The 16,562-nt window shown below is 45.5% G+C and overlaps 1 protein-coding gene across 1 annotated transcript in view; it reads right to left on the bottom strand.

Annotated features, from left to right (window-relative positions):
• Positions 1–2,667: 2,667 nt before the first annotated feature.
• LOC143801257 (vomeronasal type-2 receptor 26-like) overlaps positions 2,668–16,562 on the bottom strand; it is a 225,353-nt gene continuing 211,458 nt past the window's right edge. The window contains exon 5 of the mRNA XM_077281237.1: positions 2,668–3,575. Coding sequence (XP_077137352.1) covers positions 2,668–3,575 — 908 coding nt within the window. The remainder of the gene's footprint in view (positions 3,576–16,562) is intronic.

The following is a 16,562-nucleotide window of genomic DNA, read 5'->3' on the forward strand; positions in this document are numbered from 1 at the left end:
GAAGAAGCGGCAGCAACCTCTCCCTACGCTCACATCAGCAGCAGTAAGATGGCGGTCGGCGGGAACGCCCCTTTATAGCCCCTGTGACGCCGCAGAAAGCAAGCCAATCACTGCAATGCCCTTCTCTAAGATGGTGGGGACTGAGATCTATGTCATCACGCTGCCCACACTCTGCGTCCACCTTCATTGGCTGAGAAATGGCGCTTTTAGCGTCATTGAAACGCGACTTTGGCACGAAAGTCGCGTACCGCATGGCCGACCCCACACAGGGATCGGGTCGGGTTAGATGAAACCCGACTTTGCCAAAAGTCGGCGACTTATGAAAATGAACGATCCGTTTCGCTCAACCCTAAAAAAGAGGACTTAAAAATCCTCTAAAAAATTGAAAAAAATCACAGAGAAAAAAGCAGAGATGATTACCTGCTGAAGCCTCCAAACAAATGCACTATCAGGGTGCAGCAGACCCGATTAATGATGGCAAAAACACAGGTGCAAAAAATACCGATGAAACAACCACTTTCAATCCAGTTTTGGCTGTTTGGCATTAGTGCACAAAAAGATAAGAGATGATAGTCTGTATGTGGCATTGTTCACACAGGCAATGCAGAGCATCTGGTCTACAGCCTATTACTAACGCACACACAGGCGGGCTGCCCAGTGCTACAAAATGCATGCTGTGTGAATAGAGGCCTACAGTTTACAGAGCCATCTTGGTCCGACTGCGCCCTGCAAGATAAAGTGCAAAAATAACACATATCAATGTATGTAAGGTATTAGTTTATATTGGGGCCTCAATACGTAAGCCGGCAACCCGCGTCAAGGGTCCTTACATTTTGCCAGTCCTATCACTAAACATTGAGTAAAAGCTCACAGACACAAAAAGAGGACTAAAAATCCTCCAGAAAATTGAAAAAAATCACAGAGAAAAAAGCAGAGATGTTGTTTTTGCCATCATTTATCGGGTCCGCTGCACCCTGATAGTGCATTTGTTTGGAGGCTTCAGCAGGTAATCATCTCTGCTTTTTACTCTGTGATTTTTTTCAATAGCACCCCAACAGGCAGGAAGAAGAAGTGGGGTGGCCACAGACAGAAGGCGTGCATCCGTTCCCCGTAACACCAACACGATGGAAACCGGTAAAGGTTGCACCATTGTATACCAAGAATGATTACTCTAGAACATTAAAAATGCATTACTGCCATAGAAAATAGGGAAAAAAAGCGCTATATAATGTACACATGAAATATTTATCTGCAAAAATTCCTTTGAAAAAAGGAAGGTACTTTGCGCATAAATTATCCAATGTATGTGAGCCCATTTGCCACGTCAAGGCGTCCTTGGTAATTGGGCCCCTGTCCTGTTTTGTCACCTTTCCTGGGCAAAAAAAAGCCTACAATTTATGGGTCAGGAGTGGACCAGCTAACTACTTAAAATCACCTGTGGGTATTAGCAGTGGGAGTGCACATGTCCAAAAAGGCTTAATACAAATAGAGACAAGCTTGGATGTGCTGGTCTTGTTCTCTATTTGTACCAACATGATGGAAGTTACCAGTCCAACTGTTAGGTCTTCCTGAGTCTGGTTGTTTTTTAAAGACTCTGCCGATAACCCCAAACAAGTAATTTGCAGCACCTGCCATTCCCGCATCAGCAGGGGTAGCAAAACTACCAGCCTGACCACCACCAGCATGATCAGTCACATGGCGGTAAAGCCCCCGACTGTGGGGCGAACCCCAGGCTCCAGGAACACTGTAGGTGACGTTGAGCAATCATGAGCAAGATTGACATGCATGGGTAAAAAGAACATGACCCCAGAAGGTTAGAAGAACATGTCATCTCCTGTGGGATGTAATGATGGGGAGTAGATTTTAGGCAGCGATCAGGGTTGACAGCAGGACTATCTGTCATTACATTTCATAGGAGAAATCATGTTCATTTGACATTCTAGAGACATGTTCCTTCTTTTCCTGCACACTCCCAGATACAAATCTCTTCATAAATTTTGACCTATATTTCTAAACTCATATCTCCGCAATGGAGATAAGAAATTATAAGATAAAAGCTGTGTTGTGTTCAGCTCTGCAGCCGCTATTCCATGATGAGTCCAGTTTAACACGGAGAAACTGCTAAAAGATTCTCTTTAAGGAGGAAGCAGATAATTTACCAAAACCACAGAGAAATTTCTACATTTCCCAAACTCTAATACAAATATGGGAAGTCCTGATAAATACACCAATTACTGGAGATAACGGGATAAGACATTTTTATATGTTTATTTCATACACAGGTTGATAGAGAGTCTTACATCTTACTTTAAAATGGTTTCTATGGGTCTAATGTACAGAATTAGTCACTATTATCAGGGTATGTGTCCACGTTCAGGAAACGCTGCGTCCAGATGTTACAGCATAGTGGAGGGGATTTCATGAAATCCCGTCTCCACTATGAAGTAAAAGACGCATGCAGCATACCCGCGAAAACACATGTGGCGCGTCTTTTAAGAACGCAGCATGTCCTTGCATTGCTGAAACAACGCAAGGACAATGCATGTGACCTGCCAGTGACCTCAGGTGCAGATTTGGTCAGGATTTTACCTGCATAAAATCCTGACAAAATCCTGAAGAAATCCTGAACATGGACACATACCCTCAGTGGTTCCTAATTTTGTGCAGTCATTCCTTTCTTTTTCCGAGCAGCTCCGTTTTCTTATTCATTCCAGATTTAAACAAAATAATAAAGCATTTAGGGAAAAACACACAACCTAAAAGTCCAGCACTGGAAGCCATCACTGCAAATATCTCCACGGCCACCATGTTCTTCCCTCTGGTGCTCAGATAAGCCGGGATCATGGCGATCCAGACACTGAGGAACACCAGCATGCTGAAGGTGATGTACTTGGCCTCATTGAAACTGTCCGGTAATGTCCTCACCAAGAAAGCCAGGACAAAGCTCACAGCTGCCAGGAGCCCCAGATAACCCAACATGGAGTAGAACCAGATATCTGAGCCTTCATTACACTGAATGATGAGAGTCCCAGGATAAGTCTCGATGTCCAGATCTTGGAATGGGGGAGAAATAGTCAACCAGAGAATGCAGATTGCAAGCTGAGCGGATGAACACAACAGCACTATGGTATAGGGCAGTTTCACATTCAGATATTTTCTCCAGGCGCTTCCAGGCTTGGTGGACTTAAAAGCAACACAAACCATGACAGTCTTGGCGAGAAGTGAAGAGACGGCTACTGAGAAGAAAAATCCAAAACTGGTTTCACGTAATCTACAAGTTACATCATTGGGACGACCAAGGAACAAAAACACAGATAGAAAGCTGAGAAAGATGGAGACCAGGAGGAGGTAACTCAGGTTCCGGTTATTGGCTCTAACAATAGGAGTGTCCCGGTAGGAAATAAATATCCCAAATGTGAAGCCGGTCACAAGACATCCGAAGACCGAGATACAGGAAAATACCGAAGCCATTGTGTCATTCTGGTAAGAGATGAATTCCATCACTTTAGGCAGACACTGGTCTCTCTTCTCATTTGGCCATTTGTCAGCTTGGCATTTCATGCAGCTGTCGCTGTCTGTAGAAACATTTCATAATGTATTACTTTTATTGTGGGAAGAATAACTATTATCCATCTATTATCTATTTATTTATTTGTTTTAGAAAAAATGTAACAGCACACTTTCCAAATAGGTGGGCGCACAGGCCTCCCGGCAAACAACCTGTATATTTGCCAAATATATAAAGCCAAAAAATAGGAAGCAGCACTACAAAATTTACTTAAAGAGTAAGGTGGACTTTAGTGGGTCCCCATGGCGTGGCGACAATTTGGCTCCCAAGAGCCTATATCATGCATGATAAATCCTTTTGGGAACCGAAACATCGCAACACCATGTGGACCCACTAAAGTCCACCTTACTCTTTAAGTAAATTTTGTAGTGCTGCTTCCCATTTTTTGGCTTAATCTATTTATCTATCATTATTATTATTATTATTTATTGTTATAGCGCCATTTATTCCATGGCGCTTTACATGTGAGGAGGGGTATACAGTGCCTACAAGTAGTATTCAACCCCCTGCAGACTTAGCAGGTTTACACATTTGGAATTAACTTGGCATTGTGACATTTGGACTGTAGATCAGCCTGGAAGTGTGAAATGCACTGCAGCAAAAAAGAATGTTATTTCTTTGTTTATTTTTTTTTTTTAATTGGGAAAAGTTTTTTCAGAGGGTCATTTATTATTCAACCCCTCAACCCACCAGAATTCTGTTTGGTTCCCCTAAAGTATTAAGAAGTAGTTCAGGCACAAAGAACAATGAGCTTCACATGTTTGGATTAATTATCTCTTTTTCCAGCCTTTTCTGACTATTTAAGACCCTCCCCAAACTTGTGAACAGCACTCAAACATGGTCAACATGGGAAAGACAAAGGAGCATTCCAAGGCCATCAGAGACAAGATCGTGGAGGGTCACAAGGCTGGCAAGGGGTACAAAACCCTTTCCAAGGAGTTGGGCCTACCTGTCTCCACTGTTGGGAGCATCATCCGGAAGTGGAAGGCTTATGGAACTACTGTTAGCCTTCCACGGCCTGGACAGCCTTTGAAAGTTTCCTCCCGTGCCGAGGCCAGGCTTGTCCGAAGAGTCAAGGCTAACCCAAGGACAACAAGGAAGGAGCTCCGGGAAGATCTCATGGCAGTGGGGACATTGGTTTCAGTCAATACCATAAGTAACGTACTCCACCGCAATGGTCTCCGTTCCAGACGAGCCCGTAAGGTACCTTTACTTTCAAAGCGTCATGTCAAGGCTCGTCTACAGTTTGCTCATGATCACTTGGAGGAATCTGAGACTGACTGGTTCAAGGTTCTCTGGTCTGATGAGACCATGATCGAGATCTTTGGTGCCAACCACACACGTGACGTTTGGAGACTGGATGGCACTGCATACGACCCCAAGAATACCATCCCTACAGTCAAGCATGGTGGTGGCAGCATCATGCTGTGGGGCTGTTTCTCAGCCAAGGGGCCTGCCATCTGGTCCGCATCCATGGGAAGATGGATAGCACGGCCTACCTGGAGATTTTGGCCAAGAACCTCCACTCCTCCATCAAGGATCTTAAGATGGGTCGTCATTTCATCTTCCAACAAGACAACGACCCAAAGCACACAGCCAAGAAAACCAAGGCCTGGTTCAAGAGGCAAAAAATCAAGGTGTTGCAGTGGCCTAGTCAGTCTCCTGACCTTAACCCAATTGAAAACTTGTGGAAGGAGCTCAAGATTAAAGTCCACATGAGACACCCAAAGAACCTAGATAACTTGGAGAAGATCTGCATGGAGGAGTGGGCCAAGATAACTCCAGAGACCTGTGCCAGCCTGATCAGGTCTTATAAAAGACGATTATTAGCTGTAATTGCAAACAAAGGTTATTCCACAAAATATTAAACCTAGGGGTTGAATAATAATTGACCCACACTTTTATGTTTAAAATTTATAAAAATTTAACTGAGCAACAAAACTTTTTGGTTTGTAAGATTTATGCATCTGTTAATAAATCCTGCTCTTGTTTGAAGTTTGAAGGCTCTAACTTATTTGCATCTTATTAAACCTGCTAAATCTGCAGGGGGTTGAATACTACTTGTAGGCACTGTACATAATAAAAACAAGTACAATAATCTTAAACAATAAAAGTCATAATTGGTACAGGAGGAGAGAGGACCCTGCCCGCGATATGGAAAATAGAGAATTAACCAAGCAACTAATATGGCATTAGATAATAGACTAGAGGACCAACTAATATGGTATGAGATGAAATGACCAACTGGTAAATGTAACGATAATGCCAAAAGTGCCATATTATATTGTGAGTTTAGTTTCAGAAGGACATGGCTCTCTACACACACACAATGCAGCTGCGACCCCCCTTCCCCTTTCTACATTCGACCATCGAAGGACAAAGCCTACAGCAGAGACTGGGCAACCTGATACCAATGTGTGGGCAGGGTGTGGCTTTAAACTGCAGATAACCAATCCTGTAAAGCCACTCATTGTTCATCCCCTCTCACTTAGAAATTCCTTTGTCTGAGACTTTGGAAAACTTAAATAACTAGCAGATCAGTGCATATCATTACTCAGCCCACTTAGTGATGTCACAACAGAGGGCATATCTTTTATGCCTGCTGAGTAGTGAGTCAGTCTTGGCCAGGGAAGCGATCTAACACCAGCTTGTCAAAGCTGTTCCATGCATCTGGATGCCACAGGCCAGCCAAGATGATACTATGTCATAACCTGTAAGTGTGCTATTTTCAACGATAATCCTATTTTATTTTATTTTGTAATGTATATACGAATTGTCTCCTTTTTAATATCTTTTTATACTTTGCAAACACTGCCTAATTTTTCATGGAGTAAAATATTTAATTGCTAGCTTGTCTCTTCTGCTCTATACGACTGTGCGTCCTTTGAAGTGAATTGCGTTACTGATTTGGGTTGGCTTTGGACCTGTGAATCGGAGCTGGTGGCAGCATACTTGTCTGCTTGAGAATCTTTGCAGCGATGGCGGATTTGATAATTATTGTTCCCGCCTGTGTGGGAGTAGTTATATTGCCCTCGCTGCATTGTGCCCAATAGCCAGTACATAGCAGGCAGCCTTTCTGGTGACTAATTACCATAGGTGCAGTACCTAGTCTGACCTGAGGGTAAGGGGGGCACCAGAGAGCTGCAAGTTCCAAACCGGAACTGGGAAGTGGGATATAGATAAATCCCCTTCCGAAGGAACCAGCGGCAACCAAACAGCCCTGGTTCATGACAAATTGGTGTGAGTAGTGGGGACGATAATGATATCCTCCCCGGGATCCCTGACATACTGCTAGGATCCGTGACGTAGTGTTGGCAGCACGGTGTGAAAAGTGACATATTGGTGGCAGCAGTGGGATAATAGAGCATTAGTGATCTGGTTTGAGCAATCATTCCTCTCACTAGAAACTTGCAAAGTTCTTGCGAGGACTGCACAAATAAGTTTGGAGAGCAAGCTCAGTGTTTACTAGTCCTGAGACAATTGTGTGTACTTGCGATTACCCCCTCCCTTTCTCTGTTTTTCTGTCCTATCTTTTATTTGGCAATGTTGGCCGCAAAAGGAGAAGGCTGGTATAAGCAGCATTGTTGATGCAGATTGATGCCATGGGCAAAAACAAAAGCCAACTGGTCGCGGCTCTAGTGCAACAGGAAATTGCTCAGAGCCCAGTGGATGCAGAAGCTGGCCCAAGCGAAAATGGGGCTGCAGTAGAGGTCCAACCACTGAATGCTGGCCCTACTAGCAACCAGGGTGGATTCGACCCCCAGCTGCAGGCAGCCTTGGAACAACTTCCCACTGATGACCGTGATAGATGGCTGCAGCTGATCCAGCAATACCACGATAAAGCGGAAAAGCGAGTCGAGCAGGAGACCCAAGCCCTGAGAGACCATGAACTGTGGCTGGCCAAACTCAGAGCCGTACCATCTACCACGCAGAGCAGTGAGTCAAGCAACACTCAGTTACCGAAACCCCAGCCAGAGCACTTTTCTGTGATGGAAAAGGACAGGGACTTGGACACTTTTCTGCTGGCCTTTGAGAAAGCTTGCAGACAGTATCGCCTGCCAGATGGCGAATGGGCCCAATACCTGACCCCAGGGCTAAAAGGCAAAGCTCTGGAGGCATTTGCTGCTCTCCCTCAAGAACAAGATGGTGACTATGAGGCCATCAAGCAGGCCCTGATAGCCAAGTCACAGCTTACACCTGAGTTTTACTATAGAAAGTTCCAGAACCTCCAATGTGACCCACTCAACAATTACCAGTGACCACATTTGCACAGCTGCGAGACCTGATGATCAAAGACCAGTTCTTACATCTTTGCCCAGCTGAGGTGCGACAGTTCCTGATGGACAGAGAACCCAAAGACGTGACGAAAGCAGCGCAGTTTGCCGATGCCTTTGAGGCCAACCATAAATCGGAAGTGCAGAAGCCAGTCACCGCCAGCTGGAGAGGGGGTAAGCCTGCAACCAACGCCAGTACCCCTGCCAGCCAGCTCACCAAAGGCCCTGTCCTCGTTGCCAACAGCACCAGACCTACCACCGACCTTCGCCATTGTTTTTCCTGCAAACGGACTTGTCAAATTAGCACCAACTGTCCGGAGAAGCAGAAGAACCCCCCAGCCAAGGCCCCAGGGCCTAATGCAGCAGTTCTTTGGGGTGGGTGGGGCGGTTGGGAGGATGTGTGATAACGTGCAGCACGTCACCGTGGGGGACCATGTCACTACAGGCCTCAAGGACATCGGGGCTAAACGGACCCTCATCTGACCCAAACTGGCGGTGTCACGATCCAATTTTGGATTTGTGGCAGATCTGGTTTGCCTCAGTTTGAAACCTTTTTTCCTTTTTGGTCATCGAGGGTTAATGCAGTTATCTGGTGGCCGCTGGTGTTATTGCATTGCTGCTGGGTCAGCTGATGCTTGTGGTGACTAGGGTTGAGCGAAACGGGTCGTTCATTTTCAAAAGTCGCCGACTTTTGGCTAAGTCGGCGTCTCATGAAACCCGATCCGACCCCTGTGCTTGTCGGCCATGCGGTACGCGACTTTCGCGCCAAAGTCGCGTTTCAATGACGCGAAAAGCGCCATTTCTCAGCCAATGAAGGTGAACGCAGAGTGTGGGCAGCGTGATGACATAGGTCCTGGTCCCCACCATCTTAGAGAAGGGCATTGCAGTGATTGGCTTGCTGTCTGCGGCGTCACAGGGGCTATAAAGGGGCGTTCCCGCCGACCGCCATCTTACTGCTGCTGATCTGAGCTTAGGGAGAGCTTGCTGCCGCTTCGTCAGAAGCAGGGATAGCGTTAGGCAGGGTCCACTAACCACCAAACCGCTTGTGCTGTAGCGATTTCCACTGTCCAACACCACCTTCGGTGTGCAGGGACAGTGGAAGCTAATTTTTTTTTTTTTTTTCTCAGCGCTGTAGCTCATTGGGCTGCCCTAGAAGGCTCCGTGATAGCTGTATTGCTGTGTGTACGCCGCTGTGGAAACCAACTGCTTTTTTCAAAGCACATATCCTCTTGTTCCTTCCTTTCTGCACAGCTATCTTTTTTGTTTGTCCACACTTTTTATTTAATTTGTGCATCAGTCCACTCCTATTGCTGCCTGCCATACCTGGCTTAGATTACTGCAGGGAGATAGTAATTGTAGGACAGTCCCTGTTTTTTTTTTTTGTTTTTTTTTTGTGGGAGATTAAGATTGGCATTTCTGCTACAGTGCCATCCCTGTGTGTGCCATCTCTCACTGAGTGGGCCATAGAAAGCCTATTTATTTTTTTCCTTGATTTGTGTTCTAAAATCTACCTCAACACAAAAACACTACATCAATCAGTGGGAGAAAAATATTGGCCTCAGTCAGGGCTTGTGTGCCACTCCTGTGTGTGCCGTCTCTCATTCAGTGGGCCATAGAAAGCCTATTTATTTATTTTTTTTATTATTATTTGGTTTCTAAAGTCTCCCTGAAAAAAAAAAAAAAACATAAAAAAACAGTGGGAGAGTAATATTGCCCTTTCAGCTTGTGTGCCAGTCTTGACTCCTGGGTGTGCCACCTCTCTCTCTCTAATTGTGGGCCATAGAAAGCCTATTTATTTTTTTCCTTGATTTGTGTTCTAAAATCTACCTCAACACAAAAACACTACATCAATCAGTGGGAGAAAAATATTGGCCTCAGTCAGGGCTTGTGTGCCACTCCTGTGTGTGCCATCTCTCATTCAGTGGGCCATAGAAAGCCTATTTATTTATTTTTTTTTTTATTATTATTTGGTTTCTAAAGTCTCCCTGAAAAAAAAAAAAAAAACATAAAAAAACAGTGGGAGAGTAATATTGCCCTTTCAGCTTGTGCGCCAGTCTTGACTCCTGGGTGTGCCACCTCTCTCTCTCAAATTGTGGGCCATAGAAAGCCTATTTATTTTTTTCCTTGATTTGTGTTCTAAAATCTACCTCAACACAAAAACACTACATCAATCAGTGGGAAAAAAATATTGGCCTCAGTCAGGGCTTGTGTGCCACTCCTGTGTGTGCCATCTCTCATTCAGTGGGCCATAGAAAGCCTATTTATTTTTATTTTTTTTAATATTATTTGGTTTCTAAAGTCTCCCTGAAAAAAAAAAAATACATAAAAAAACAGTGGGAGAGTAATATTGCCCTTTCAGCTTGTGTGCCAGTCTTGACTCCTGGGTGTGCCACCTCTCTCTCTCTAATTGTGGGCCATAGAAAGCCTATCTATTTTTTTCCTTGATTTGTGTTCTAAAATCTACCTCAACACAAAAACACTACATCAATCAGTGGGAGAAAAATATTGGCCTCAGTCAGGGCTTGTGTGCCACTCCTGTGTGTGCCATCTCTCATTCAGTGGGCCATAGAAAGCCTATTTATTTATTTATTTATTTTATTATTATTTGGTTTATAAAGTCTCCCTGAAAAAAAAAAATACATAAAAAAACAGTGGGAGAGTAATATTGCCCTTTCAGCTTGTGCGCCAGTCTTGACTCCTGGGTGTGCCACCTCTCTCTCTCAAATTGTGGGCCATAGAAAGCCTATTTATTTTTTTCCTTGATTTGTGTTCTAAAATCTACCTCAACACAAAAACACTACATCAATCAGTGGGAGAAAAATATTGGCCTCAGTCAGGGCTTGTGTGCCACTCCTGTGTGTGCCATCTCTCATTCAGTGGGCCATAGAAAGCCTATTTATTTATTTATTTTTTTAATATTATTTGGTTTCTAAAGTCTCCCTGAAAAAAAAAAATACATAAAAAAACAGTGGGAGAGTAATATTGCCCTTTCAGCTTGTGCGCCAGTCTTGACTCCTGGGTGTGCCACCTCTCTCTCTCTAATTGTGGGCCATAGAAAGCCTATTTATTTTTTTCCTTGACTTGTGTTCTAAAATCTACCTCAACACAAAAACACTACATCAATCAGTGGGAGAAAAATATTGGCCTCAGTCAGGGCTTGTGTGCCACTCCTGTGTGTGCCATCTCTCATTCAGTGGGCCATAGAAAGCCTATTTATTTATTTATTTTTTTTAATATTATTTGGTTTCTAAAGTCTCCCTGAAAAAAAAAAATACATAAAAAAACAGTGGGAGAGTAATATTGCCCTTTCAGCTTGTGCGCCAGTCTTGACTCCTGGGTGTGCCACCTCTCTCTCTCTAATTGTGGGCCATAGAAAGCCTATTTATTTTTTTCCTTGATTTGTGTTCTAAAATCTACCTCAACACAAAAACACTACATCAATCAGTGGGAGAAAAATATTGGCCTCAGTCAGGGCTTGTGTGCCACTCCTGTGTGTGCCATCTCTCATTCAGTGGGCCATAGAAAGCCTATTTATTTTTTTTATTTTTTTAATATTATTTGGTTTCTAAAGTCTCCCTGAAAAAAAAAAAAACATAAAAAAACAGTGGGAGAGTAATATTGCCCTTTCAGCTTGTGCGCCAGTCTTGAGTCCTGGGTGTGCCACCTCTCTCTCTCTAATTGTGGGCCATAGAAAGCCTATTTATTTTTTTCCTTGATTTGTGTTCTAAAATCTACCTCAACACAAAAACACTACATCAATCAGTGGGAGAAAAATATTGGCCTCAGTCAGGGCTTGTGTGCCACTCCTGTGTGTGCCATCTCTCATTCAGTGGGCCATAGAAAGCTTTTTTTTTTTTTTTTTTTATTAGTATTTGGTTTCTAAATTGTCCCTGAAAAAAACATTTTATCTTATTTGGTTTCTAAAGTCTCCCTGAGAAAAAAAAAAAAAAAATTAGGTGGGAGATTAATATTGACATTAGTGCTTGAGTGACAGTCCTGCGTGTGTGTCATCTCTGTGATTTGGTGCCACAGAAAACAGAGTGTGTAACATTGTGCCTGATTTTCCTTGTGGTCTCACCAACCTGTTAAGGGATATAGAAATCATACTGAAGTTATAGCTCAACGTGTAAGTTGTTTGACAGCAACAAATAAAGTTACTTTGGTTAAGTTTTTAAAACAATGAGGAAGTCTGGTGCAAGAGGTCGTGGCCGTGGGCGTTCATTGTCAGCTGGTAATGATGGTAGTGGTAGTGGAGCATCAGGTGGTCGTGGGGATAAAAATATTCCACCTAAGTCTGGAGCTGTGGAGCCAGTTTCGTCGTCTGGCTACACAAGGCCTCGAACGCTCTCTTTTCTGGGAGTAGGAAAACCGCTTTTAAAGCCGGAGCAGCAACAGCAAGTTTTGGCTTACATTGCAGACTCAGCCTCTAGCACTTTTGCCTCCTCTTCTGAAACTGGTAAATGTAAAAGCAGCGCGTCGCTTGTGGATGTTCACGGTCAGGGACAAGTCGCTTCCTTGTCCTCCTCAGCAAAAACTACAACAAGAGAGAAGGATGCAGCAGGCGACACAACGGGTCACTCCATGGAGCTCTTTACACATACCGTCCATGGCTTAGAAAGTGAAACACTTAACAGGCCATGCCCATTACAAGTAGATTCTGACATGGAGTGCACTGATGCACAGCCACAGCCAGAGTACTATGCTGCTCCTTTGACTCGGACCACCACATTGCCCTCTCAGGGTACAGATCCACAATCAGACCCTGATGAGACTATGTTGCCCCGCCACGAACCGACCGACCGACACAGTGACACAGACGAAGTTGCACACGAGCTCGAAGAGGAGGTAATAGATGACCCGGTTGTTGACCCCGATTGGCAGCCATTGGGGGAACAGGGTGCAGGCGGCAGTAGTTCAGAAGCGAAGGTGGAGGAGGGGCCGCAGCAGGCATCAACATCGCAACAGGTTCCATCTGCCGGGCCCCTATCTGGCCCAAAACGCGTGTCAAAGCCAAAACCTGTTGGAGCACAGCGTTGCCATCCGGTTAAAGCTCAGTCTGCAATCCCTGAAAAGGGATCCGATGCTAGGAAGAGTGCAGTCTGGCATTTTTTTAAACAACATCCAATTGATCAGCGCAAAGTCATCTGTCAAAAATGTTCAACTAGCTTAAGCAGAGGTCAGAATCTGAAAAGTCTCAATACTAGTTGCATGCATAGACACTTAACCACCATGCATTTTCAAGCCTGGACTAACTACCAAACGTCCCTTAAGGTTGTAGCACCCTCGGCCAATGAAGCTAGTCATCAACGCAACATCCCTTCCGTCACTGTAAGGCCACCATTTTCCGCACCACCGGCAGTATCTGTGCAGGTTTCTTTGACAGCCAAAAGCAGTCAGGGTCAGGGAATCACCAGTTTTGTAGGAGGAAATATTGCATCTAGGGCACCGGCGGAAACAATACCGTCTCCAACCGTCTCTCAGTCTGCCATGTCCACCGGCACACCCGCAAGTTCCACGATCTCCATCTCTCCAGTTCAGCTCACACTACATGAGACTCTGGTTAGAAAAAGGAAGTACTTATCCTCGCATCCGCGTACACAGGGTTTTAACGCCCACATAGCTAGACTAATCTCGTTAGAGATGATGCCCTACCGGTTAGTTGAAAGCGAAGCTTTCAAAGCCCTGATGGAGTACGCTGAACCACGATACGAGCTACCCAGTCGACACTTTTTTTCCAGAAAAGCCATCCCAGCCCTGCGCCAGCATGTTAAACAGCGCATCGTCCATGCACTCAGGCAATCTGTGAGTACAAAGGTGCACCTGACTACAGATGCATGGACCAGTAGGCATGGCCAGGGACGTTATGTGTCCATCACGGCACACTGGGTGAATGTGGTGGATGCAGGGTCCACAGGGGACATCAATTTCGGGACAGTTGTGCCTAGCCCACGGTCTAGGAAACAGTTGGCTGTGGGCGTTCGCACCCCCTCCTCCTCCTCCTCCTCGTCCTCCTGCAGAAGCTACAGCTCTTCCACAGACCGCAGTCGGCCAACCACTCCATCGGCAGATGACACTGTTGCACACCAGTTGTCCCATTATGGGCCAGCTACTGGCAAGCGTCAGCAGGCTGTATTGGCTATGAAGTGTTTGGGCGACAACAGACACACCGCGGAAGTTCTGTCCGAGTTCTTGCAACAAGAAACGCAGTCGTGGCTGGGCACAGTAGATCTTGAGGCAGGCAAGGTAGTGAGTGATAACGGAAGGAATTTCATGGCTGCCATCTCCCTTTCCCAACTGAAACACATTCCTTGCCTGGCTCACACCTTAAACCTGGTGGTGCAGTGCTTATTGAAAACTTATCCTGGGTTCTCCGACCTGCTCCTCAAAGTGCGTGGACTTTGCTCACATATCCGACGTTCGCCTGTACACGCCAGCCGTATGCAGACCTATCAGCGGTCTTTGAACCTTCCCCAGCATCGCCTAATCATAGACGTTGCAACAAGGTGGAACTCAACACTGCACATGCTTCAGAGACTGTGCCAACAGAGGCGGGCTGTTATGTTTTTGTGGGAGGAGACACATACACGGGCAGGCAGTAGGATGGCAGACATGGAGTTGTCAGGTGTGCAGTGGTTTAAGATACAAGACATGTGTGAAGTCCTTCAGTGTTTTGAGGAATGCACACGGCTGGTTAGTGCAGACAACGCCGTAATAAGCATGAGCATCCCCCTAATGCGTCTGCTGATGCAAAGTTTGACGCACATAAAGGAGCAGGCGTCTGCACCAGAGGAAGAGGAAAGCCTTGATGACAGTCAGCCATTGTCTGGTCAGGGCAGTGTACAGGACGAGGTAGCGGGCGAAGAGGAGGTGGAGGACGAGGAGGATGATGGGGATGAGTATATTTTTAATGCGGAACCTTTCCCGGGGGCACTGGAAATTGGTTGCGTGGCAAGGCCGGGTTCTGGTTTTTTGAGGGACACAAGTGACGTAGATTTGCCTGCAACTGCCCCTCAACCAATCACAACCGGAGATTTGACAACTGGAACTTTGGCCCACATGGCGGATTATGCCTTACGTATCCTAAAAAGGGACACACGCATTACGAAAATGATGAACGATGACGATTACTGGTTGGCCTGCCTCCTTGATCCACGCTATAAAGGCAAATTGCAAAATATTATGCCACATGAGAACTTGGAACTAATATTAGCAACCAAACAATCAACTCTTGTTGACCGTTTGCTTCAGGCATTCCCAGCACACAGCGCACGTGATAGTTCTCACACGAGCTCCAGGGGGCAGCAGACTAGGAGTGTTAGGGGTGCACACATCAGAAGTGGCATTGGACAGAGGGGTTTTCTGACCAGGTTGTGGAGTGATTTTGCTATGACCGCAGACAGGACAGGTACTGCTGCATCAATTGAAAGTGACAGGAGACAACATTTGTCCAGTATGGTTACTAACTATTTTTCATCCCTTATCGATGTTCTCCCTCAACCGTCATTCCCATTTGATTACTGGGCCTCCAAATTAGACACCTGGCCAGAATTGGCAGAATATGCATTGCAGGAGCTTGCTTGCCCGGCAGCAAGTGTCCTATCAGAAAGAGTATTCAGTGCTGCAGGTTCAATATTAACCGAAAAAAGGACTCGTCTGGCTACCCAAAATGTTGACGATCTAACATTCATTAAAATGAACCACAACTGGATTTCGAAATCTTTTGCCCCACCTTGCCCGGCCGACACCTAGCTTTCCTATGAAAAGCTCTTGCCTGTGGACTACTGTGAATTACTTTTCTAATGTCTAATTTGCTGCAGCTGATTGTCCAGCATACGACATGTTTACACCTCCCTAAATGGCCAAACTCCCCACACGGGGCCGTGGTATCGCGACTTGGCGCAAGCACCCGTGAGACTGCTGTTTGTCTGAAGAGGTGGGTGTACTCGCTTTTGGTCGACGGCATTGCTACTGGGTCCCTCATAGTACAATAAAGTGTCTCTGGCGGTGGTGGTGCGCACCCAACGTCAGACACACTGTTGTAACATGAGGGGCCTTGGGCCTGTACCGCCGGCCACAAGAGAGTTCACCCACCCCCAGGTCAAACATTGCTCTACCACTTCCACAGTTATCTCTCACACTTCCACCAATGTTTAGTCTATGCGCTGACATCGTTCCATACCTGCCACTGACAATACCATTGTGTTGACATGTATGATGGTACTTAACATAGTCAGGGGCAGTGTCCTCTATTTACCACAGTAAATACTTTGCGCAAAATTAGTAGGTCTAAAACAACGCAGAGGATCCCACCCCTGAACCTAATGATTGCACCCTTTAGTGTTTTTGTTTTGTTTTAATGCGAGACATTAACATTTATTTGTTGTTTTGGACTACTAACTGGCAGACACTCATTACAATCGGCCTCCGTTGACCAGACCACTGCTGCCCGTGTACCCCTGGAAACAATTCTAAAGTGCCTACAGCCAGCCCTTTTTATTATGTTAGGCCTTCGAAGCCTGTCTGCGCTCCATCCTTCCACTAGGCCTCCACTCACCTGACCACTGCTGCCCATGTACCCCTGGAACCAATAATAAAGTGCCTACAGCCAGCCCTTTTTATTATGTTAGGCCTTCGAAGCCTGTCTGCGCTCCCTCCTTCCACTAGGCCTCCACTGACCTGACCACTGCTGCCCGTGTACCCCTGGAACCAATAATAAAGTG

Source organism: Ranitomeya variabilis, chromosome 1, assembly GCF_051348905.1.
Source record: "Ranitomeya variabilis isolate aRanVar5 chromosome 1, aRanVar5.hap1, whole genome shotgun sequence".
Lineage (NCBI taxonomy): Eukaryota > Metazoa > Chordata > Amphibia > Anura > Dendrobatidae > Ranitomeya > Ranitomeya variabilis.